The following is a 22,316-nucleotide window of genomic DNA, read 5'->3' as shown; positions in this document are numbered from 1 at the left end:
GCAAATTCATCCCCTAAAACAAATTGTGAACCTGATGGATAGTTATGATAATCAACAGCAGTTACACAGTTTCTGTTAGACTAGCTTTTTAATTTCAGATTTTTATTGAATTCAAATTTCACCATCTGCCTTGACAGTATTCAAAACTATGCCTCCAGAGCATCAGCCTGACTTTCTGGATTACTTGGCCATCGTTTCCCCACTTATCTAGTGGTGAATGGTTAAACAATTATTCAACAAACACATTTGATTCTGCACCCTTGAACTAAAAGGCAGGTGGTTTGTCCATGTGCAAATACCAGGGACCAGTTAGGATGGGAACAGTAGTAGGACAAGGGACAAAAGCATTTAAGGCAGTGAGCTGGTGTGATTAAACAAGTTTACAACTGCCAAGATGTCAAACTGAATTAAGGCTCACGAACCAGATATGAGGAAATTTGACAGTACAGAGCTAAGTGACTTGGGGGAGGAGTTTTTATCCAGGGTATATTAAAGAAAGAAGTGGGCTTGGAAGGGGGGGATGATGGGGAATATGGACAGACAGTGATACAAGAGATTGATCAGAGTTTGCCTCAACAGCGATAGTAACAATAAGGGCAGCTGTGGATGACAAAACCCAGGGTAGCTCTGCAAATGGGTGGGGATTTTATTAGGACAAAACAGTTTCTGGAGGAAAGGAAGGTGCTGTAAACTCAGAGGTGAGGGAGGAAAATGATTTGAGGCTATTGGACAGTTGAGGAGAGTGAAACCATAGATAATGATAAGTTGCTCAGTGCACAGGCTGAAAGGAAGAAAGCAGTGAGGATATCTTGTGAGAAATTTGGAGAAATATTTGATGGATGGTAGAGGTTATTGTGTCAAATGAATGTCTACCCAATATATAATCATTACATGGATGGCAAGGGCTTTAAAAGCAATTAATAGTGGTCTACAAGGAAAGTTTACAGGCTCAGAGCTGGAGGCATTTGTGTTTGCACCAAGAGAAACGTTAACTCCAGTCTTATAGAGCGTAATTCTTTTCAAACATTTGATTTTCAGAAGGTATCTAGATGTGGAGATTTCCTTCTTCAATTTAATGTTTTCAGTTGAAATAAAATATCTTGTGTAGTGCTCCACAGCAGCCAAGTGCTCCATTTGCTACAGATGGGAAAAGGAATTATAAAACCTGAAACTGACTTCATCGCTATCAACACTTGATTACCTCTCAACACAAAATATTTCAACTGCAATTCAGCATACATCAACAGTTCAGTGCTGGTTGACAGCACTGCCTAAAAAAATACAATAGCCTTTGAAAGAATTTGCATGCTGAATTAATGTGCTTTCAAAATGATGTAACCTGACTTCAAATTCGAAGCTATTTCACTTTTAATTCATGCAAATATTCTAGCTGACTGGATTATTGGATAGAAAGGCCAATATATGCATAAACACTGTCCTGTGAGGAGAGATTTTTGTTCTGCTTTTTAATTCACTCCTGGGACATGGATGTTACTGGCTGGCCAGCGTTTATTGCCTGTCCCTAGCTGTCCTTGAGAAGGTGGTGGTGAGATGCCTTCTTGAATCACTGCAGTCCACGTGCTATAGGTTGAGCCACGATGCCCTTGGGGACGGAATTCCAGGATTTTGACCCAGCCACAGTGAAGGAACAGTGATATATTTCCAAGTCAGGATGGTGAGTGGCTTCGAGGGGAATTTGCAGGTGGTGATGTTCCCATTTGTCTGCTGCCCTTGTCCTTATAGATGGAAGTGGTTGTGGGTTTGGAAGGTGCTGCCTAAGAAGCTTTGGTGAATTTCTGCAGAGCATCTTGTAGATAGTACAGACTGTTGCTACTAAGCATCGGTGGTGAAGGGAGTGGATGCTTGAGGATGTGGTGCTGATCAAGCAGGCTGCTTTGTCCTCAATGGTTTCAAGCTTCTTGAGTGCTGTTAGAGCTGCACCCATATGGACAAGTGGGGGCTGGTTTGACTGAGCCTGTATGCATTAGAGTTTAGAACAATGTGATGTATCTGTTAGAAAACTTCAAACTTCTCGCAGGGTTAGGCAAACTAGATGCAGGAAGGATGTTTTTCCAGGCTGGGAAGTCTAGAACCAGAGCTCAAAGTCTCAATGTGAAAGATAGGCTATTCAGGACTGAGATGTGGAAAATATTCTTCACTTAAAGGGTAGTGAAATTGCAGAATTCGCTACCACGGAAGGCTGTGAAAACCAAGTCACTGAATATATTTAAGAAAGAGATTGAGATTAAAGTTATCATGGGGTATTGGGAAAAAGCAGGAAAAAGACACTGAGATAGAGGATCGGCTGTTGTCATATTGAATGGCAAAGCATGCTTGAAGGGCTATATGGCCTATTCCTGCTCTTAGTTTCTATGTTTCTATGTAAGGTTAAATACTTAGTACAGAACAATAAATTAAACAGAAGGACACTCACTCCCCCAGACACAAACGGTATGGTTTAGAATGGTTATAAAATTAATTTTGATCCTTCAAATACATAGCTCTTAAATGAGTTCAGATCCACTGCCATAAACAGATGCCAGACTGATCAATAATAACTGGAGCTTTATGATATTTTGAAGTAGTTATGTCTCTTCACCATTGGTCTTCAAGTGTTTGTATGTTTCCATTATCAAAAGGACAAAGGACCCTTCACAGTCTACTGAATAACTCACTGCTGATAATATGCAACAACGTGAACAGGTTTCAAGAGTTCATTCAGGGACTCTCATCAGCCAAGGTGAGACAGGGAATTCAGCTGAACTCCTTGGGCAGTTGTATAAATGATGCTCCTCCTGTCAAACTCTAATGAAGTTTTCCATCAATGACAGCGGAGGGACAAGTTTGAATTCTACCACATACTGGCACATGATGAGGTAATAAAATGTTTAAGAAACACTTCGAGGTTTGTGATTGAAATGACTTGATATTTATTTTATCATTCCCTGCAATTATATAAGGGAAAAAATTCTAACATAAATGATCTCTTCTATAAAGCAAAGTAAAATTACAAGAGTACTATGTCCTTTGAGATACAATAAAGTAGTCCATCTGAAGGATATATGACTGTCAATTTGACTGCTGTTGATAAACAATCAAAACCAGGAGTGCAAGTGTAAAGTCTGACTGGGTATGTTAAACGTACTGTTTTTATGTAACTACGATCTATACATATCTCAAGCTCTATGCAAGCATGAACAGAAATTTGTTTAACTATTTGCATAAACTTCCACTATAAACAAACAGCAACTGATGTCAATGCAATTAAATGGGAAAAAAAATCTACATATCAGAACAGAAATAAACAAGATCAGACACACAAGTCAGATTGATTTTAAAATATAAATGTCGCAATTTTGGTACTTGAATTTTTTAAAAAATTAACCGAAACTAAAAGAATGCATAAGAATGTGTGGTTCAAACATACAGAGAACTATAGGTGCTATGCAAAATAGCATTAATCATGATCTTTGAAATTAGAGTGCAAAATTAAAGTTTCCAAATTGGATGTCAAAGGATGGAATCATATCATGTGAGATTGACCTATGATCAATGGGACTGAGTTTTTGGTCTTAATGAATTTGTTCCCTGTATTAAAAAAAAACTTATCTAGTTACATTAGAAAAGAAATTTCACAGAGACAGCTTTGCATGTTTAAACTGAAATAATTGTCATTTTCTGTTTTGGTCTTTATCTGGTTTTGTTATAGGGAGGAGCTGTGATGTGGGACAAGAAACTGAGAGAAACCAATCAAGCAGCCTGAGGGACTTAGGCAAAAAGAAAATATTGGGCAAAGGAAGAATTCAACAGTGGTCATAAGATTTTGGGAGAGCATAATAGAGAAAGCAAGCAGAGAAGCTCCTCTACAGTGCCTTTTCATGTTCCATTATCAGCCCTACATCAAGCCAATGAATCTAGTGGTATTTGCAACCACTGCTCTGGGCATTCTGTCACAAGAGCCTGCCCACAGACTTGGAGACTGTGATTAGTGCCTGATCCTTGGGCTGCTCCCAAACACAGAATCCAAAAGCATCTGGGCATCCTGTGTTTAACCATTTATAATATTATAATCAATGCCTAAACAACTGTTAACACAAGCATATAGCAACCAACAGACCAAAATGCCAGAGATTGAAAAGCAGTCGATTTGCTTTTCAACCCCAATATTGTAATTAAAGATTTCTAAGGTAGACTTAACTTGTAGTGCAATAAAAACTTTCAAAAATGATCTATCCAGAAAAATGAACATGAAATATGTTACCTGGTCTTGCAGTTTTTGAAACATGAATGGATGTGGTTGTGCCAACATGCTCTCACTGATACGAGACTGTCCCTCCACATTTACCTGTGTTGCAGCCTTACTGCACAGAAAGGTTTTGTAGATTTGTTGTGCCTTACCATGAAGCTTCATCAATAGAACAAAGAGTATTCAAGGAATTAATACATAAGTATTAGGCCTAAAATTACTCATACAAATAATTAGAATAATAGCTAAAATTCATACATGTTAAGAATGTTGTCCCTACAATATAGTACAATATATAATATAATGCTGTATTTTCACTATTCTAGTTTTATATAATTTTATGATGTACATCTTGGTGAGGCATGAGATTTCTATCTTAATAAGCAAAGGCAACAGAACCATATTGTTCTATGAAGAGGTATAAGTTTACAAAAAAAAAAATCAAAATTATTTTGATTGCAATCATCCAAAAACAAAGGTGGAATATCCAAGTATATAATTAGGAATTCGAGTTTAAACATGAAATAACTGGTGGTATCATGAAAGTGTATCAAGGAAACTACAAAAGACTGCACATTTTAACCTGTTTATGGCACCTGACTCATAATAACTTCCTAAGTGAAGATTGTGATCCCTTTCTAGGACAATGGTTACAGATTTACTGAGTTCAGCATAATCTGAGATGCAGAAACGCTCAGGGTCTTTGCATTAAGTATACAACCTCAAAGGAGATAAGTTCAAAGATATGAGGATATGGACCGTGTGGGTTGGGAAACTTCGTTCAACAATGTTTTAGAGGGCAAAATGTGAAACTCCTTTAAAGGCATAGTGCTGAACATATTGAATATGATATACATAGTTAAAACAGGCAAATCTAGACTAAAATGAATCTTAAATCACTGAACAAATTAATCTGCAACAAAATATTAAAGAGAGAACTCTAGAAATCCTGCAATGGAGAAACAGAAGGGGTTCACTCAGATGAATAGCTTATGCACCAACATGTTAGTGAGTAGAGTGATCAGAAATGCAAAGAGGAATTTTGATGAAAGCACAGACATGGACACAAAACATAGCACTAAGAAATGTTAGCAAGAAAGAAACAATCAGGAAAATGACACGAATTTGAAAAAAACATAAATGAAACTGAAACCAAGAATTGATACTGGAGGATTAATATACGAAACAGGTGATTTCCTCAAAGTATTTACTGGAATAGGCATACACTACCAAACTGAAAAAATCCAAATAAAATTAGTGACAGATATAAATGAGACATCCTAGACAAAAAGAACACAAAATTAATAAAGATTCAGCACAATATGTTATCCACTGCTAAGCAAGACAAAGGAAGACATCTGTGAAGAACTGATTCCTGTCAGTGAGTCCTAGTTGAATATTGCCAATTTTCCAAAAAAGTGAAAAAGTAGTTCTAGACCCTTATAAACATATTTGTCTTACCCTGCACAATAATGGAATTAACCAAAGTAAAACTGAAGAGTATAGGTGGCTGCTAGTGATAATGACCTGTATGAACAGTACTGATCTAGTATGCAGAAGCTACATCAGAGGAAGAAACTTAGGACTGATCAATCCTCTTGTTGTTTTTGATGAACTGATTCCGTGCAGTTGTTAAATATGTACGATGTAGTGAGCCATAACATAAAAAGGATTTGACAAGCTTCATATGAAATGCCATTGGTTTAGCTCAAAGTAGTGGTAATTCTGTATACAAATTGGGAAGTGACACAAATTTTGGACTAATAGAAAGCATTAGTAGAAAACTTACATGGCATGGAAAATGTTGATTCAGAAGATTATTTCAAAATAGATGATAAAAATAAATCAAGGGATTATGGGTTAAATATAGTAGGTGAAATCAATTCTAAATTAGCATTTATGTTCTTCAAATTAAAAGTGACCAACACATGACATAGACTCCCGAACACAGAGTGGAGATAGAAACTAGAATTATTTAAGGAATTATTTCTTTCTCTAATTGGTAATTCTGGAAAGAAGAACTAAAATAAACCAAGACACTTTCCTCGTCCATACATAACTTGTGATTGAAAAACTAATATCAGACTAGTCCTCTATGAGTCTACTGCAAAAGTTTAATTTAAAAATTATACAGGAATTTTCATGTTTATAAAGTTTGGGATGTTGTATAGAACTTTAATTAAGCCACGTTTGGAATATTGCATACAGTTCTGGTCACCACATTACAAGAAAGATGTGAAGGATTTGGAGAGGGTACAGAAACAGTTTACCAGGATGTTGCCTGGAAGCTATTAGTTATGAAGGGAGATTGGACAAACTTCATTTGCTTCCACTCGAACGTCAAAGGATGAAGGGCAACCTGATAGAAGCTTACAAAATTATGAGAGGCATGGGTAGAGTGGATAGTTGGCATCTTTCTCCCAGGGTAGAAATGCCAATTACTAGGGGACATAGGTTTAAAGTAAAAGGGAGTAAGTTTCAAAGAGATGTGAGAAGCAAGTTTTTTTTACACACAGGGTGGAATGCACCACCACAGGAGGTGGTGGAAGAAGATACAATAGCAACATTTAAGAGGTATTTTGACAGATACATGAATAGGCAATAGAGATATAAAGACCACGTAGCAGCAAAGAGCTTTAGAAAGGCTTCATCCGTCGGCACAGTCATGGTGGGCTGAAGGGTCTACTCCTGTGCTGTACTATTCTTTGTTCTTTGTTAATATGAGAGAATGGCATATTTCACTTTTTCTCACAAGCAAACTCTCTCATTGTTGTTTTCCTTTCATATCCTGCCTGAATCCCCACCTTCAACACAATATACCCTACAGCTTTAATGCAAATTTCTCTAGCTTTCATCTCAATCACTCTTTGGCATTTCTGACTAAAGTCGATATAATGCCAAAGCACAAGCAGTTACGTGCTGTGTGTCCATCCCCTGGCAGTGTTAAATGATGTTTGTGCATTTACTGGAATTTAAAACTGACGAGCCTCGATTTTTATACAATAAGACATTTATCATGCCGTGTTAAATCTTCCCCACTGGGAAGATGACTTTACATTTCAGTTTTCATGGTTATATAACTTAATTCTTTGAATGCAAGAGTATTGCATTTCAGTACATCTGAGTTCAAGGGTGAAATTTAATAAATAATAAGTTAAAAAAATTAATATCTATTATTAGTATTAATACAAACAAAACTTGGGCTTTTAAGTCATGAAAGGAGATATGCAAGATTGAGAATGATATACAAAATCCTCATTGTCTGCAGGGACCAGGGGTAGGGATTTCCCATGGATGCTGCTACGATGTACTGTGAAGGACTGCGCAATCAGATCTGATCAGTCTATGACAAAAAAAATGGGGTCTACTTATGGGTAACAAAAACTAAGTATATTTATGAAAACTTTCAGTTATGATAAGGGATAGCTCATTGGTCTATCACATTAGGGTACATTGCATTACCCTTATACAAACCTCAGAGCAAGCTCCTGATTCCATCTGGGTTACTGGCCATAGGTACCAGGTGAAGGTGAAGCATTTTGTTCCACACAGCAAGAAATAAGTCAGACAAGCTGCTTTGATATGCTGCAATGACTCAAATGTAGCACATAGACGGTCTCTTGATCAGTGAGTACTTGGTGAGGATCAGTGGGCAAGGAATAACTAGCAGTGAGGAAATCCTTAGTAGCTAAAAGGCATGTTTCCTGGGATATATGAATGCATTCAATCATATGAATCCTGTGTTAATAAAATGGAGATCAGTACCAAGGAATACTAAACTGGGATAAAAAACAGGATATTTGCCGTCTGGAACTTTTGAAGTATGGTAATGGTTAACATTTATATATCCATGATACATAAACATTCCATTTTATTCTGGAAATGCAAACATATAGGCCAGTTTCATGTTGTCGGTTGTAACTTGCCCAGTTCCAATGCTGATATTTGAATAATATTTTTACAGCAAAACTAATTGAAGACATTACGTAGAATTACACGTCCATACAACAGTAACAGAAAAAATCTATGAATCCATCAATATAGCCAAGTGAAAAGTATTTACCAGCTGCTTGTCTTGAATATTCTTGAACTCCTCACATGCCAACCAGAACAAAACATTTTCCTCACTAAATTCACGCCTTAGAAAATCCTGTGAAGAGAGGAAATTTATTACCTATATTGCTCAGAGGTATTGAAAACTAAACAGAATTAGGATTAAAAATTAGCCCATTAAACCCCACAAGAATGGAGAATTGGGTGTTAATGTCAATGTGTCCCAGTTTTTAATTGCCTGATCATTATAATGGCTAACAAGAGCAATCCCTTGGCCTGTTTTCCAATCCATATACTTGTTAAGACTCCTTTAGTAGCTTCAGAAAATTTACCTGAAACATGACAGAAATAAATATATTTTGGACTCCACAAAGAATCACAAAATCTCCTGATAGAGTAAATTTCTTTTGATTCAAAATCACTTAATTTGAATGATCAGGTAACTGGAATTTCTTTCAGTGTTAAATTTCTAGTTTAATTAAATTGCTATGTGATGACCTAAGCGTATTGAAAAGCCTGCATATTCTTTATGTGATTTTTCTTTAAAACAAAAGTGGAGTGGGGGTATTCTGAAAGAGGGTTAATTGGTTCCCTGATTATGGCATCTTTAGGTTCCAAGAAATACCCATGTGATGTGCAGTTGCCATGGAAATAAACAGCAAAGAAGCAAAGGGTAAGTAGAAAGTTAATTGCAATGATGTTGGCTCAGCCTGTGTTTTCTGCTTGGCAGTTCAGATCACATTGCCAATTTGTGTAAAGAGTGAACAAGCAAGATTCACTCTCAATGGAACAGTTTTCTCTTTGTCAGTCTTCGAACAGATTCTAGGGTTGAAGTGAGTCTCTGATAATAAAGCATATTATCTATGTTAAGCAATTAGAAAGAGCTGAAGACAGAGAGGGCAACAAATTAAAGACTGGACAAGACCAATTGCTGCTGTTTCAGTATTGCCAGAGCCCACTAACTATCTGTGGAAATCAGAGAAAAAACTCTCTGGAGATTGTGTATCATCAGGACTGTCATGATCCAAATGAGAGGTGACTCGTATTCATGCACCTTGTCAGTGGTAACTACGTTCACGGATTTTGGATGGAATATGGCTGCTGCTGAATACATATCAGGGGCTGAAATGATTGAGTGAGAAATGAGAGATCCTAGACCAAACTGGAAAGACTGAGTGACTGCAGATAGTTCCACATTTGTGTGGAAAGTATTGCAAGTGTCTGAAGCTACGCCTTTTTTAACTTGCTCATGGGACATGGATGCTGCTAGCTGGCCAGCATTTACTTCCTGACCCTAGTTGCCCTGAGAAGTTGGTGATGAGCTGCTTTCCTGAATCACTGCAGTCCACGTGCTATAGGTAGACCCACAATGCTGTGAGGGAGGAAATTTCAGAGACAGAACCATTAAAAAAAAGTGACATATTCCCAAGTCAGGATGGTTGAACAGCTTGGAGGGGAACTTGAAGTTGGTGGTGTCCCCATGTACCTGCTGCCCTTGTCCTTCTAGATGGAAGTGGTCTTGGGTTTGGAAGGTGCTGTTGAAGGATCCTTGGTGAATTTTGGTAATGCATCTAGTACACACTGGTGCTACTGATCATTTGTGATGGAGGGAGTGGATGCTTCGGGATGTGGTGCTTTGCCCTGGTGATGTCGAGCTTCTTGAACGCTGTTGGAGTTGCATCCATCCAGGCAGGTGGGGTGTATTCCATCACACTCCTGACTTGTGCCTTGTAGATGGTGGACAGATTTTGGAGAATCAGGAAGTGAGTTTCTGCAACATTCCCAGCCTCTGACCTGCGCTTTTAACCCCTGTATTTATATGGCAAATCCAGTTGAGTTTCTGTCAATGGTAACACCAGGGATGTTGACAGTGGAGAATCCAGTTATGGTAATACCACTGAATGTCAAGGGGCAGTGGTTAGATTGTCTCTTCTCGACGTGGTCATTGCCTGGCATTTATGTAGCGTAAATATTACTTGCCACTTGTCAGCCCAAATCTGGATACCGTCCAGATTTTATTGCATTTGAATACGGCCTGCTTCTGGATTTTGCAATCATCAGCAAATATCCATACTTCTGACCTTATGATGGAAGGAAGGTCATTGATGAAGCAGCTGAAGATATTTGGGCCTAGGACACTATGTTGGGGTACTTCTGCAGAGATGTTACGGAGCTTAGATGACTGACCTCCAACAACACCACCATCTTCCTATACGGCAGGTACGATTCCAACCAGCAGAGAGTTTTAACCCTGATACCGATTGATTTCAGTTTTACTGCTTGATGCCACATTCAGTCAAATCTGGCCTTTATGCCAAGGGTTGTCACTCTTACTGCACCTCTAGAATTCCACACTTTTATCCATGTTTGAACCAAGGCTGCAATGAAACCAGGAGCTGAGTGGCCCTGGCAGAACCCAAACTTGGTGTCAGTGAACGGGTTATTGCTGAGAAGCTGCTGCTCAACAGTTCTGTTGATGACATCTTCCATCACTTTACTGACGATCATGAGTAAGTTAATGACGAGTTGGTAATAGAACAGTAATTAGATGGGATGGATTTGTCCTGCTTTTTGTATACAGTACATACCTGTGGAATTTTCCACATCGTCAGGTAGATGTTAGTGTTGTAACTGTACTGGAACAGCTTGGCTAGGGTAGGGGCAAGTCTGGAGCACAAGTTTTCAGTACTATTACCAGAATGTTGCCAGGACCCACAGCCTTAGCAGTATCCAGTGTCTCCAATCGTTTCTTGGTATCAATTGAAAATTGTAAATTGAAATGGCATGAAACATGAGGCATGAAATGTTTTATTGACTAATTAAAGCGAATCTTATACACCTTAAAGTGAAATTTATCTTGCTATGTGAAATATCCTTCACCTCTTAATTAATGCTTTAATTCTGCTCATTTTTGTTAATTTGATACAGTAAAAATCTGCTATAGTAAATTCATTAGTGAAATCTTGTCCAGTGGTTTTCCTTTGCATTGGCGTAGTGGAGATTTCTTTCTTTTAATTATCATTCTTTGTAGGAAATATAACAGGTATTTATTCAAAATATTGAATTATGTTATTTTATTTTAAATAAAATCATTTAAATATAATCTTTTTTTATTTCATTGTGAGTTATTTCAAATATGGAATATGATTTGAAAAACTACCTACAGATACCATTTTCTACTTTTATTTGACCATATTTTCTGGATAAATATTTGACTGGATTTTATCACTATCACTCCATCATTAGTAAATAAGCGGAGTGATTATGAGAAAAGGTGGGGTCAGAGGTAATGACATTGGACTAGTAATCCAGAGACATATTCAAATGCTCTGGGGATATGCATTCATGGCAGCTGAAATTTTAACACAGTGACTAAATCTCGAATATAAAACTAGCCTAAGCAATGGTGAGCATAAAAAAAAATCTATTAACCAACCTCAGTTGGTTCACTAATGATCTTTAGGAAAGGACATGTTCAGCACAGAGTGGTGAATGTAATTGCAATACTGGTTGCAAAATTCAGGTAGATCCAAAATGTCCAAAGAACTCAGCATGCAGTCATCTTGACCAAATAATTATCTGCTAGATTCATTTTCTGAATCGGATCTAGTCAAATTGACAATTAAAACAGTGGTTGGGAGGGAAAACCCACAACACACTTCAGCAGGGTAGATGAGACATCACGGTAGTACGGGTGGGAATGTAATGAGTGAGGCTGCAATCAGAAGGTGGCAAGTTTACTTGATGAACCAAGCTAAGTTGTCCTGCTCCTCTTGGCTCTCAAGGAGAGCTAAAACAAGATTCAATGTTAGAGTTTACACCTCTCATCTCACTATCATCACTACGTTTCCTGTCCTTTAGGAAATCCATACAATACCAGCAAATTTTAACTCAACTACTGAATTGCATTGTGGGAAACCAATTTAATTATGCTGATTAACTATGCTCAGATGTTAAGATATCCACTGACATAAAAATGACATCAAGTACATGCCAGAGTCACATTTCTTGTATGTTGCAATTTAACTCCTAATCCTCTCCCGGTCTTCATGAAACCCAACAGTCTAGTTGCAGGAAAACCGGAGTGGTTTTACCCTACTGCAGATGTAGAGGCTACAACGCAGAGTTTGACTGGTAAGTGGTAGGTAAGGTCAGGTAAATATTTACGACTTTCATCGTTTATATTTTGTAAGGTCTTTTTGTGGTTTATTGTTGCAAGTGGCTGTATTCTGTAATAAAAAGGAACAAGAAGGAAGGGTCCAGAGGGGTAGGTCACACAGGAGAGCTCAAAGCTGTGGTGTACTGCTCCTGCTCTATGTGGGAAGCCGGGCATATTTCTAGTGCTTGGGACCATTATGGATGCCGGAAGTGCATTGAGCCACAGCTCCTGGAAGCCCAAATTTCAGAGCCAGAGTGGTGGCTGGGGACATTGTGGAGTATTTGCAAAGCTAAGAGAATCATGGATAGCACATACAGAAAGGTAGTCACATTTCAGGCTAGGATTCCGCAAGCAAAACAGGAATGGGTGACCATCAGGCAGAGTAAGAGGTTTAGGCAGACACTGAAGGAATACCTGAAAGAACTGAGGATGCTGTAAATCAGGAACAAAAACAGAAGTTGCTGGAAAAGCTCAGCAGGTCTGGCCGCATTTGTGAAGAAAAATCAGAGTTAACATTTTGGGTCTGGTGTCGAGTCTTGGGTTCTGACAAAGGGTCACTGGACCCAAAATGTTAACTCTGAATTTTCTTCACTGACGCTGCCAGATCTGCTGAGCTTTTCCAGCAACTTCTGTTTTGTTCCTGAAGGAATCCCCTGTAGCTATTCCCCTGAAGAATAGATATATTGTTTTGGATACAGTTGAGTGGAATGGCCTCTCAGGGGAAAACAACAACAACCAAATTTGTGGCACCATGGTTAGCTTTGCTACACAGGGGAGGAGCAAAAAGTGTGGAAATGCAATAGTCATAGGGGATTCAATTGTAAGGGGAATAGACAGTTGTTTCTGCAGCCGCAAACGAGAATTCAGGATAGTATGTTGCCTCCTTGGTGATAGGGTTCAGGATGTCTCAGAACAGCCACAGGACATCCTGGAGGGGAGGGTGAACAACCAGTGGTTGTGGTATACACTGGTACAAATGACACAGGCAAAGAAAATAGGGAGTTAGGAAGCAAGTGTAAAGTAGGACCTCAACGGTAGTGGTCACAGGATTACTACCAGTGTCATGCACTAGACAGTGTAGAAATAGAAGGATATATTGGCCAAAGCGATGGTGAGAGATGGGACCAGTGCAAACTGGACAAGTTATGCTTGTGCAGGACTGGGACTGATGTCCTGGGGGAGTATTTGCTCGAGTGGTTGTGGAGGGTTTAAACTAAATTGGCAGGGAGATGGGAATGTATGAAAGGTAGCAGACAAAGGGGAATTGAGGACAAGTACAAAAGACAGAAATTGGAATAAGAGAAGTAATATGCAAAAAAATCAAAGGCCAGAATCAATCAAGGCCACAGTAAAAACTAGTGGGACTGGGATAAAGAACATTAAAGAGACAAACTTCAAGGCTTTGTGTTTCTGAATGCATGGAGCATTTGAAATAAGACAGATGAATTAACTAAGCAAATAGATATGAACGGGTATCACATAGTTGAGATTACGGAGACACGGCTGCAGGGTGACCAGGGTTGGAAACTGCACATCCAGGGATATTCAGTATTTAGGATGAACTAACAAAAACGAAAAGCTGGTGGAGTTGCATTACTAGTTAAAGAGAATATAACTACAATATTGAGGAAAGATTTTACGTCAGACAATGTAGAATCTGCGTGGGTAGAACTGAGAAATGCCAAGGGGCAAAAAACATTAGCGAGGGTGGTACACAGACCACCAAACTGGACTGGTGACGTTGGGATTGGCATTAAGCAAGAAATCAGAGATACATGTGGTAAAGGAACATCTGTAATTGTGGATGTGTAGTGATTGGAACCAGGCTGACCTCGTTGACCAAGAGGTCATTGATTGCAGTTGTTTACCTGGGCCAATCAGGAAAGCCCTGGCTGACTGATATAACCAGGAGATGAGAATCTCAGACAACAAGGTGCAGGGCTGGATGAACACAGCAGGCCAAGCAGCATCATAGGAGCAGAGAGGCTGATGTTTTGGGCCTAGACCCTTCATCAGAAAAGGGGGAGGGGGAGGGGGTTCTGAAATAAATAGGGAGAGAGTGGGAGGCGGATAGAAGAGGGATAGAGGAGAGGATAGGTGGAGAGGAAACAAACAGGTCGAAGAGGCGGGGATGGAGCCAGTAAAGCCCTCAGTTCAGGTGACTGACTCTGAGCTAGCTGGCTACAGCCAATATACTGTGCACAAATAAATAAAGGGTGACTTGGTAATAAGGGTACTGGCTTCTGTGCAGTTATATCAGTGGTGATGAGAGAAAACAGGATGTGCCTGAAGAACATTTGCTTGTTACAGTTATCTTGGAGTTGAGGTAAGCATTTCTGGCATCATGACTTTATTTGGAAAGCTTGACTCACTTGATCCTGCTGTTGAAGACTGGGCCCAGTAAGTAGAAAGAATGTGATATTTTTTTCCAATTCCAGCCTTGGGTGACTGTCTGTGCGGGGTTTGCACATTCGCCCTGTCTGTGTGGGTTTCCTCTGGGTGCTCTGGTTTCCTCCCACAGTCCATAAATGTGCAGGCTAGGTGGCTTGGCCATGCTAAATTGCCCATAGTGTTCAGGGGTGTGTGGGTTACAGGGGGATGGGTCTGGGTGGGATGCTCCAAGGGTTGGTGTGGACTTGTTGGGCCGAAGGGCCTGTTTCCACACTAGGGATTCTATGATTCTATGAAATGACATTGGGGCAGATGAAAAGCAATAAGTAATCCTTTTGACTGTTTGTGGGCCTGCAGCATTCTCCACTATAAGGGGCTTAACTTTCCCAGAGGCACCAGACACTAAAACCTTTCAAGAGTTGATGGAGCTGTTTAAGGAATATTACAACCCCAAACCACCTCCTAATTCTGAGATGCTAAAGGCTTTATTCAGCTGTTACAGAAACTGGGGAATCCATTTAGGATTTTTGACAAGGTTGAGATGACTGGCAGAGACATGTGATTTTGGGTTAACACTAAATAAGATGCTGAGATTTATTTGTTATGTGGGATTAATGACAACCATGTAGAAGTGCCTACTAGCTGATGCCCAACTGGACTTCAAACAGGCAGTACAACTTGCCTTGTCATTAGTAAATGCAGCAAGTGCAGCTTGGCAGCTACAGAGCATCCTAATGGAAGTGGACTCCCTCAGCTCTCTGACTGAGCTTGGAGAACACCACTTGTGTAGGCAATTGCAGAGCCCCTCAACGCACATCCTGAGCAGAGGAAACCTAGGCAAACCCACAGCAGAACCCCACAACAAAGCTGAGCTTCAACCAGTAGCTGAAAAGTTCTTCAGGATCTGGACATGCAAGCCATTATGGTTGCTCATATGCAGAATCAAGGGAGCAAATGAGTCCTATTGGGCCTGACCTGGGTAAGAAAACTTGAAGGCTGGTACCCAGGAGCATGCACACCCTGGCAAGTCCCCCTACATGTCAGCTGGAACAATTAAATTGCTGAGATCCAAATTGAAATTAATGTTTGGTTAAATGTCACCCAGTTCCTATGGAGGTTGATTATCAGTGCAGCTGTATCTGTGGTTGCAGCATCTGTCTTTCCCAAGATTTGCTTGTGACTCCAGCCCTTAAGTTTGCACAATGCCTCAACCAGACTGAAAAGTCTGGGGAACCATTGCAGATTAAGGGTATGATTTTGGTTCCAGTCAGTTGGTGTAGTTACCACTGATGGTAGTTAAAGGCTCAGGCCCAGGTCTATTGTGTCGGAATTGGTTGAGAAAGATTCACCACGATTGACTCAACATTTTTCAATTAGAAAATGGCAGCCTCAGTAAAATCCTAGTGAAATACCAAGAGTGTTTCGGGAAGGATTGGGATCATCAAAGGGGCTAAAGCCACTTTACATGTGGACTAGGAATCAATTCTGAGATTTTGCAAGGCCCACCTGGTACTGTTTGCCTTGAGAACAAAACTAGAGGTGGAAATCAGGAGACTGGAGAGCAAAGAAATAATCAAACCAGTGCAGTTTGTAAAATGGACAGCACTGATCAGACCAATTGTGAAGCCTGACGGCTCAGTTCGCCTTTGTGGGGATTTTAAGTAAATGGTAAGTCGTTCTTGCAACTGGATAAATACCTGATCCCTCGTATCGAGGACTTGTACGCAAAGTTGGCAGGACGTCTATCCTTTACGAAGCTGGACATGAGCCACGCCTACCTGCAATTGCAACTGGATGAGGAGTCCCAGAAGTATGCTACAATTAGTACCCAAAAGGGTTTATATCAATATACAAGACTGCCATTTAGGGTATCATCATCCTGTGCCATTTTCTAGTGGACCATGGAGAACATTTTACAAAGACTACCCCACTGTGCCATTGATCTGGATGACTTACTAATAACAGGAAAGACCAATAAAGAGCACTTGGACATAGTGCTTAAACATTTCTCCCAGGTGGGCATATGCCTTAGAAAGGAAAAATGTGTGGTCCAGGCACCCCAAGTGACCTACTTGGGTTATAGAGCCAAAAAAAACTGGGTTACACCCATTGGAAGAGAGTGAGGGCAATCAAAGGAGCCCTGGCGCTCTCATCTGTACCAGAGCTAGCATCTCTCCTTGGGTTAATGAATTATTACAGAAAACTCATACGTAACCTGGCCTCCATCTTGGCACACTTATACCTGCTATTGAAAAAGGGTCTGCCTTGGTAACGGTCATGTAGCCAAGAAGTGAAAAAGTATCTATCGTCACTAATCCAAAGTGAGAGGTAGTGCTGACATGCAATGCCTCCGCATATGGTATCAGGATAGCATTGGCTCACTGGTGCTCCAATGGAGAGAAATGTCTGATAGCTTCCTGGATTTTGCCTAATGCTGGACACAAATATACCCAGATAGAAAAGGAATGTTTGGTGGCATCTTTGGTGTAAGGAAGTTTCACCAGTACCTTTACAGACATGCATTTGTCATAGTAACTGATCACAATACCTGCTAGGCCTACTGAAGGAAGACAAGGCAGTGCTACCCATAGCTTCCAGCAGAATTCAAACTTATACTCAGCACACACAAGTACAAGTTAGAATACTATCCAGGAAGCCAAGCAGCTAACGTGGATGCCTTGAGCCACTTCCCACTGACATATTCCACCAGAAGAGTCCATCTTGAGTTTGAACTTCCTGGATGCACCTCCAGTCACTACTGACAACATCCAACTGTGGACACAAGGACCTGGTGCTAATGGAACTAACAGCTGGTGGTAATGCAGGAAACAGAAGGGCATCACAACTGACTGAAACCTTTCTGGACCTAGTGAGACCAGATCACTATAGAGGAGGACATATTACTATGGGGAGCAAGGGTGATTCTCCCAAGTAAAAGTTTGCTGGCAGAACTCCACCAGGGTCATCCAGGAGTCTCCAAGATGAAGATGCTGGCAAGAAACTGTCTGATGGCCAGGATTGGACGACACCATAGCTGCATTGGTAGGGCACTGCCCAGAGTGCTAATAAAGACAAAAATCAGCAGCACCCCCACACTTGTGGTAATCCCCAGTTAAACCCTGAACTCCATTGCCTGTTGACTATACTGGTCTCTTCATGGGCTCAATGTTCTGGTCACTTTGGATGCCCATTCAAAGTGGTTGGATGTGCATAGAATTCACTCAGCAAATTCTGGGACGACTATATTTGAGAAGCTGCGAGCATACATGGACTCCTAGGAGTATTGGTCATGCACAATGGGACATCAATTTCCAGCCAGGAATTTGAATATTTCCTACAGTCCAATGACATTCGGCACTAACGACAGCTCCACTTCATTCATCACCCAATAGTCTAGCAGAAAAAGCCTTCCAAATATTGAAGGCAGGCTTAAAGAAGCAGCCTAAAGCATTAATTGATACCAAACTGTCCCAGTACCTCTTTGCCTGTAAGACCACCCCACATGCAAGAACAGGGATAGCTCCAGCAAAGTTGCTGATGGGGAGAAGACTCAACATCCAGTTAAACCTGATTTTCCCAGACCTGGGGCAGGGGGTGTGTTGAAACAGCAACCAGAACATCAATGCCAGCCACCTGTCACCTCTAAGCAAGAGACAATTTAATTCCAGAGACCAAGTTTTTGGTGCCAGAATCCTGGGAATGGCCCTGTATGGGTACTAGGCAAGGTTGATGTGAGGTCAGGTCCCGTGACCTACAAAGTTCAGGTAGGCAATACAGTCACAAAGAAACACGTGGATCACCTGTAAGCTGTTACCTTACCAACAGGCAGAAGCAAAACATACCTGACCCCTAAAACAGTTAAGCCCATCAGAAACCGTAGGCTATACCCCCTCAGGTTACTGTTGAGCAAACATCAGAGTCCAAGATGGATGCAGCACCAATACTGTCAGGAGGAAATTCTCCCAACACGGTCTGGACACGAGATGGGCTATGGTCTGATGCACACCGCCCATGTCTGATTCCAAATCAGAGTAACCAGACTTGGAGTGAAAATGTCACCAGAAAGCTGCAAGCCAAAGACCAGGCTTGCATCACCAGATGTAGGGGAGGAGAAGTATAGTGATTGGGCCCAGGTTAACAACCCTCAATGACCTCCTAGTCAGCCAGGGCTTTCCTGATTGACTAATATAACCAGGAGATGAGAATCTCCACAGTTCCGGCAAATGACTTCATGCTGGCTGGCCACAGCCAGCATACTGTGCACAGGTAAAGGGTGACTTGGTGATGGGATACCAGCCTCTGCAGTTATTTCAGGGTGACTTTAATCTGCACATGGATTGGGCAAACCAAATTAGTCACAATACCATACAGTAGAAATTCTTGGTGTATGAGGTGGCTTTCTGTACCAATATGTTGAGGAACCAACTAGAGAACAGGCCATCATGGGCTAAGTATTGCACAATGAAAAAGGAACAATTGGTAATGTAATTGTGAGTCCCCTTTTGGGATGAGCTACCACAATGATAGAAATCTTCATAAAGTTGGACAATGAGGTAATTGATTCTGAGACTAAGGTTCTGAATCTTAAGGGAAGCTACAAGGCATGAGGCAGCTATGATGGATTGGGAATTGTTACTGAAAGGAATGAGTGGATAGGCAATGGCAAACTTTCAAACAGCAAAAAGGGGAGGTGATAATACCATTAGGCTATCACAGGACTGTTAATCCAAAGACCCAGATAACAATCTGGGGTCCTGGGTTCAAATCCTGCCACAGCTAATGGTGGAATCTGAATTCAATAAATATCTGGAATTAAGAATCTAGTGATGACCATGAATTGATTGAAAAACCCATCCGGCTCACGTTTCCCTCAAGGGCATTAAAGTATCCTTACCTGGTTTGGTGGCCAGACAATGGCTTACAAAGGAAGTTTATAGATAGTATTAAATGCAAGAAAAAAATACAGGATTGGGAACAATTTAGAAGTCAAAGGAGGACCAAGTGAATGATTAAGAAGGGGAAAACGGTATTAGAGTAAGCTCATGGGGAACATAAGAACTCACTTTCTGTTTTTTTTTAAGTAATGATTAAAAGACTGGTGAAAACTAATTGGGTCCATTACAGTCAGAAACAGGGTAATTTATAATGGAAAAAATGAAGTGGCTGATAAACTAAATTCATACCTACCTTCTGTCTGTACAAATGAGTACAGGACTAACACCAGAAATGACTGTGAACACAAAGAGGGAGAAACTGAAGCAAATCTGTATTAGTAGATAAAATAGCTTTGGAGAAATTGATGGGATTGAATGTTGATAAATTCCCATGGCCTGATAATTACACCTAGAGTACTTAAAGTGGCCCTAGAAATAGGGGATGTATTGGTGGGTGGTCATTTTTCTAAGATTCTTAACTCTAACAGTTCCTACAGACTGGAGGGTAGCTAATATAACCATACTATGTAAAAAGGGAGGTAGAGAGAAAATTGGGAATTATAGATCAGTGAGCTTGACTTCAGCGGTGGGGAAGAAGCTAGAGTTCATTTAGCAAGGATTCCCTGCAGAGCACACAGCAAATTGTGGTAGAATCAGGAACAGTCAGCATGGTTTTACAAGAAGAGAAATCATGCTTGACAAATCTCCTGGAATTTTTCCAGGATGTAATTAATAGTTGATTGGGAAAGCTAGTGGATGTGGTTCATTGGATTGTATCTTGTCTGCTGACAAATATTCTAACAGTAGGAATAAATGGGTCTCTTTCTGCATGGCAGGCAGTGACTAGTGAGGTATCACAGGGATCAGTACTAAGACCCAAGCTATTTACAATATATCTAAATCATTTAGATGAGGGCATTGAATGTAATATTTCAATATTTGCAGATGAGAGAAAGCTTGATAGAAGGGTGAGCTGTGAAGAGAATGCAGAGATGTTGCATTCTGATTTGAACAGACCGACTGAGTGGACCAAATGCATGGCAGATGTAGTGAAATGTGGCTAAATGTGAGTTTATTCACTTTGGTAGCAAAACTAGGAAGTCAAATTATTATTATTTAGCTGTAAATTGACAGAGGGGACTGCTCAATGAAACATGTGTATCCTTGTGCAGAAATTGCTGAAAGTAAGTATGCAGCTGCAGCAGGCAGTAAATGAAGGCCAGCATACAGTTTGCCTTATTGCAAGAGGATGATAGTAGAATAGGGATGTCTTGCTGCAATTATACAACGCATTGGTGAGGCTACACCTGGAGTATTGTGTGTAGTTTTGGCCTCCTTATTCAATGAAGGATGTTCTTGGTGGAGAGGGAGTGCAGTGAAGGTTTACCAAATTAATTCCTGGAATGGCAGGACTGATGTATAAGCAGAGATTCAGTTGGTTAGGATTATATTCACTAGAATTTTAGAATGAGGGGAGAATCTCAGAAATCCATTAAAATTCTAAGGGCCAGACAGGTTAGATGCAGAAAGGATGTTCCCAACAATGGAAAAAATGAAGTGACTGATAGAACCAGAGATCATAGTTTAAGGATTAGGGGTAAACCTATTTAGGACTGATGAGGAGAAATTTCTTCAACCAGAGAATGGTCAGCCTGTGGAATTCACTACAACAAGAGTGGTTGAGGCCAAAACATTAAATTCCTTTCAAGAAGGAAGTTGGTTTAGCCACAAGAGCTAAATCTGTCAAGGGATATAGGGGAGGGTGGGATTAGGGTATTGGGCCCGATGAGCAGCCAAGATCATATTAAATGGCAGAGCAGGCTTGAGGGGTCGAATGGCCTACTTCTGCTTCCACCTATGTTTGTGGACAAACACAGAATTCAAAACATGCCCTTTATTGATCTTTTGTGATCTTTATCCCAAAGGCATGCATAATCATTAGTTAACTGTATATACAGACAGCAAATCACAATCACACCCTAGAGTTTTATCTTTTTTGTTTGACCATTATATATGATTTCAAAGACAATATAAGAGATGAAACTGATCCGACCTAGTCACATCTGTAGACAGCTACCAAATGTATCTGGTACATAAATATCTGAAGACAACTGCACACCCAACCAATATCCACATAAAATTATATAAGAGGGCCAAGATTGCTGGGCCTGAAGTAGAACCAAAAGTAAAGGCAAAGCTAGTATTTTCATTTCACTTTGGATTTTGTTTTTGTAGCTGCTCCTATTTAAATATTTGCCAAATACAGAAAGATCCCTCCACTTTCTTTATTGTGAGGCATACAGCTAAAAATGTATTTTTGTGGACTGGCTGCCTCCTTAACAAGTTATAAAAAGAAATGACAGTAGGGAGTAGTTCACAATAATAATCATGCCAGTTGACTCTCTCAAGCTCGAGAGGGGTATGACAATTGTTTTGTTCATACTTGCATAGCCATGTAGGTGGCTTCTCATTCCAACTGGAAGGAAAACCCCAAGACAAAGGATGGCCCACAAACAAAATTAATACCTAATAA

The 22,316-nt window shown here is 40.2% G+C and overlaps 1 protein-coding gene across 1 annotated transcript in view; it reads right to left on the bottom strand.

Moving 5' to 3' along the window:
* The window catches only part of LOC109936425 (regulator of G protein signaling 10), a 40,927-nt gene that overhangs the window by 6,209 nt on the left and 12,402 nt on the right, over window positions 1-22,316 (bottom strand). The window contains exons 3-4 of the mRNA XM_020535043.2: window positions 8,310-8,396; window positions 4,262-4,405 (exon numbers count right to left, since the gene is read on the bottom strand). Coding sequence (XP_020390632.1) covers window positions 4,262-4,405; window positions 8,310-8,396 — 231 coding nt within the window. The remainder of the gene's footprint in view (window positions 1-4,261; window positions 4,406-8,309; window positions 8,397-22,316) is intronic.

Source organism: Rhincodon typus, chromosome 20, assembly GCF_021869965.1.
Source record: "Rhincodon typus isolate 14 chromosome 20, sRhiTyp1.1, whole genome shotgun sequence".
Lineage (NCBI taxonomy): Eukaryota > Metazoa > Chordata > Chondrichthyes > Orectolobiformes > Rhincodontidae > Rhincodon > Rhincodon typus.
The sequence above is the reverse complement of the archived record's forward strand: the minus strand, read 5'-3'. Positions and strand labels throughout refer to the sequence as shown.